This window comes from Notolepis coatsorum, assembly GCF_963971535.1.
Source record: "Notolepis coatsorum genome assembly, chromosome: 6".
Taxonomy (NCBI): Eukaryota; Metazoa; Chordata; class Actinopteri; order Aulopiformes; family Paralepididae; genus Notolepis; species Notolepis coatsorum.
In genome coordinates, this window is record NC_140170.1 from 162,728,937 (window position 1) to 162,733,497 (window position 4,561).

The following is a 4,561-nucleotide window of genomic DNA, read 5'->3' on the forward strand; positions in this document are numbered from 1 at the left end:
ACATTATATAGCAGCTTTAACTTTATATAATTTACTTTACATAAAAAGGAGGCTCCAGGTTGACTAGTGAGAGACAGCGTTTGTTTGCACAAAAGGCAACAAGGTCCAACTTAGAAAATGACAGTAGAATAATTATAATATTCCAATTGTCCATAAGTTCCAATGTTTACAGTTTACATGATGGTGCATCTTAACACCATAAAGTGGCCTTCCCTCGTGTCTGTAAAGACCTTCTTGCACCAAAACCTGCACAGTGTATAAAGATGTCAGAGGTCTGTCATTTAACTTTAAGTTAAGATAATGCCCTTCAATGCATTTGGAAAGCTCAGAAAACTTAGAAACAAAATAACCCAGAGCCATAGATAAGAATATATCATAAGTGTATAACAAATTGTATACTAGTGTATATCCTTCTCGGAGTTCTTTATGGAGCTTATTATGTAACACATCCCTATATGCGCTCAGGACAGTTCTGCGTGTGCTGCTCTCTCCTCCACGTGTGTACTGTCTTCACGTGTGTGTTTAAGTTACTCTTCCGCCTGAAGCTTTTCCCACACTCCATGCACTGGTGTGGTATCTCCCCTGTGTGGGTCCACCTGTGCGTCTCCATGTCTCCTTTCCGGTTGAAGCGCCGGCCGCACTCGCTGCACTGGTACGGTTTATCCCCAGTGTGGGTCCTCCTCGTGTGCAGGGTCAACGCTCCGCTCTGCCTGAAGTTCATGCCGCACTCGTTGCACCGGAAGGGCTTCTCTCCCGTGTGGATCCTCAGGTGATCCCTCAGGTGGCTCGACTCTTTGAAGCGTTTCCTACAGACGGGGCACGTGTGCCTCCTTTCCTTCGCGGGGCCGCTGGCGTGCGCTTCTGTCCTGCCGGTTTCTACACCCTCTGCGCATAGTTGCCTTTTCCTCATCCCCGTCGACACAAGCGTATTCAGCCATTCTCTGTCCTCCACGCCCTCCACACTGTCGCTGTATTCGCCGTGAGTGGCGCGTGAGCGGTCTGGATTCATGGAGAAGATGGTCTGAGAGTCACCGGTCACTCCTGACAGTTTGTATCCCTCTCCATTGGGCTGCGTCATGAGATCCTCAGACGTGTAAAGTCTGTGCCTGAACATCTGGTCTTGGCTGAGATGGAACGGATGAGGTTGATCGTACGCTCTCTCTTCTGAATGAAGGGGGGCCGTGCAGATGTCTTCGGACTCGTTCTCGGGGTCGGACCACACGACTCTCTCCTCTTTGATCTGCGGGGGATCGGGGTCCGCCCGGTCTCCACCGGAACTCCAGTCCCCGTGCTCCTGTTTGGGAGGAATCTCCTCCTCATGGCGAATGCTCTTCAGAAGTCCTGAAAGGAAGAGAATGGGGAAAATAAAACACATTCACTACACACTCAGTGTCATAATGATGCGAGTGTCCAATGCAAAAGGTGAAAAGGACGTTCATTTCTACAGAGAGAATACACGTGTCATCTATGTCCTCTATATAATATGTTGGGAGTTTTTTGGTCCGTGAATCATTTTCAGTTTATTTAATTTCCTAATCCCAGAGCGAAAGCACATGGTCTTTCCTTAAAAGGTACAATCTGTAATGCTGTCAGACAGTGACCTCTAGGCAAAAGAGCCCTGCCTGGTATTACACCTTTTGTGTTTTGGTCTGATGTGTAGGTTGGATTTGAGTGGGGATAGGGGGGGGGGGTTGCTATTGCTGGACAAACCTCAGGCTCTGAATGAATGAATGAATGAATGAATGAATGAAAACTTTATTTAACAGATTGCAGAATGGGTACAATACAGTACGGCTCAATACATACAATTGTTAAGGGGATGCAGACCAGATTAAGACGTTTGTCTTGTTTCCATCAGGGTCCCCCATTTTCAATTCATATAGACATTTATGACATACACAACATACATGACATTTATGGCATAGGGACATATAGGTATTTAGTACTGATACATTTGTGACATAAACGGTATTCAAATATACAGTACTGTTACCCCTAGATCCTGACAGAGTATATACATATGATGGGGAGGGGACTGTACATTAGGAGGGGGTGGGTGGGTGGGAGAGAAATATACATACGGCGGGGAGGGAATATATACATGCGGTGGGGAGGAGACTGTCTATTAGGAGGTGGTGGGGGTTTTGGGCATTTACGGTGGCCAGTTTCTAATTGCAGCCTCCCGTAGGTGCTCTTTAAGAGCGGTTTTGAATGTGGGTAGCGATTCACATTCCTTTACAGCTTTGGGTAGGGCTGTTCCACATTGTTGTGGCATAATTGCGAAACGTGTTTAGTCCCTTGTTTGAGCCGAATCTGGGTTTTACATGATTTGTTGAGCTTCCTCTGGTGTAGTGGTTGTGGTATTCACTGACCTTTGGGAAGTATTTTGACATGTACATGGGTACCCCGGTCGTATAGTGTATCTTGTAGACCAGGCCCATTGCAAGTTGCTGTACTCTGTCGTCTACTCTAAGCCATCCTAGGTTGTCAAAGTGGGCAGGGGTGAGGTGGGTTCTGGGGTTCAGGTCAAGTAGTAGTCTGACCAGTTTGTTTTGTGATGTTTGTAATTTTGTTTTAAGCGCCTTTGAGGTGCTTTGGTACCATGAGGTGCACGCATAGTCGTAGTACCCTTGAATGAGTGCTCCTGCCAGAGTCTTCAGGGTATTCTTGTTTACCAGAGAGGAGATCCGGTACAAGAATCTAGTTCGTTGGTTGACTTTTTTTATTACATTGGATGCCATTTTGTCACAGGAAAGATTTGCCTCTAGGATGGAACCCAGGTAGGTAATTTCGTCTTTCCTTGTGACAATATTGTCACCCACTGTAACTGAGAAGCCGTCGGTCTTGCTGAGTTTGTTATTTGAACCGAAGAGAATGGACTCCGTTTTGCCCATGTGTAATGATAGTTTGTTATCAGCGAGCCATATGCAGATTTTGCCTAGTTCTGTGCTGAGGGTTTTTTTAACCTGCAACTTGTTCTTGTCAGAGACCAGCAGGGCCAAGGTCTGGAGAATTTCACAGTATAATAATTGACTAAACTCCAACCCACACATCAGACTAAAAACAAAAACATTTAAGCAAAGTGCTGTATCAAGAGGGGTTCTTTTGCCTAGAGTTTGACATTTAACGGCATTACATACTCTACCTTTAAGTCTCTCTATGTCTGATTTGATGATGATTGTATCTCCTCACCTTGAATGGCTTCTCTCTGAGCTCCAGAACACTCTGGGTTTACTCCAAGGGGGGACTGAGAACCACAGGTCGGTTCAGACGTTCCAAACTCATCACAGTCGGGTTCTGTTTTGATATCTCCAGTGTTGTTGATGGTCCTGTGCTCAACAGTCAGTATTCGGTACAAGTGTGAGGGCGGAGGAGATTCCTGGCGACACCTGCCTTCTCTTTTAGCAAAGGGAGGAGAGGCTAGTGTATCGTACTTGTGCCAGGAAGGTCCCCGCTGACCGGTCCTATGCTCCTGGTCCTCTTTGACGAGCAGGGGCTCTGCGTCCTCCTCCTCCTGGCTGAGCCCGGGATGCAACTCCTGCTCACAGCGCTTCTGCTCAGGGGGAACTACCTCTTCACAGTCAGGAGCAATGGACTGATGAGGCACTGAAAGAGAAAGAGATAGTATGTCTGATGTAAACTAGGGCTGGGTGATGTGGAAAAAAACTCAAATAAACGTCATGATATTCAGAAAGACTTTCTGATAGTACTAAATGTGTAATGTGTTCTTACATGCACAATAGTATAATGTGCAAACACTATACACTTCCGTTTTTGTACATTTAGGTACTACAATTAGCCCTAGCCGACAAATTACTATATAACAATACACTGTTCACAATTGTGATCGCTACGAGTTAGTGTTAGATATTATTAAGGTCTATGCAAATATCTTCAGGCTACAACACAATGATTCCAGTTCCATAAAACGCATACGGCACACTGAATGCTTTGAGTACGACCGAGGTGATGATGATTACAAGACTCAAACGTTGAAAGTGAAAATGAACCACACACCTGCCCTGTGCAATTTCACTTCAGGCCAGAGGACCAGCGTCCGCAGATGATCCATCTCCTCTTTGGATCGAGAGATCTCTCCCTGGAATTCTATGATAGTTTTCTCCACCGCCCCGAATATATCCACAGCCGCCGCTGTCAAACGCTCAGAAATAAAGGCATTTAGAAACTGCAATGCAGCCATTATTGTTGCTGTAATGTCTTCCTAGAACATCTTCAACGGGACGAATTTATATTGTATTGGACCGTTTGGACGTTAATGTTCGGCCTAAATGGTCTCTGGTGAAAATAAGATTTCATCTCACATGACTTCCTTGTTTATATCCCTCTCTCTCTCTCTCTCTCTCTCTCTCGCTCTCAGTGGCGTTATTTTATTCCGTAGCCGCATTTTGCAGAGACGCTCTCTGATTGGCCACTGACTGCCGCTCTCTGATTGGCCACTGACATGTGCGCCCAATCGCGTGACGAGCTGTGTCTTTGCCCATTTCCGCGTCGGTACCTAACGCCTAGTTTATCACTGGTTAAGCTTAGGCGACTCTTTCGA

At 45.9% G+C, this 4,561-nt stretch overlaps 1 protein-coding gene across 1 annotated transcript; it reads right to left on the minus strand.

Moving 5' to 3' along the window:
- Positions 1-297: 297 nt before the first annotated feature.
- Positions 298-4,201, minus strand: LOC311229721 (uncharacterized protein; the record flags this gene model as incomplete). The annotated part of the gene is made up of 3 exons (XM_084315796.1): positions 298-1,341; positions 3,193-3,606; positions 4,018-4,201. The coding sequence occupies 3 exons, from the start codon at positions 4,199-4,201 to the stop codon at positions 452-454; spliced, it is 1,488 nt and encodes a 495-aa protein (XP_084171922.1). The 3' UTR covers positions 298-451.
- Between the last annotated feature and the right edge of the window lie 360 nt (positions 4,202-4,561).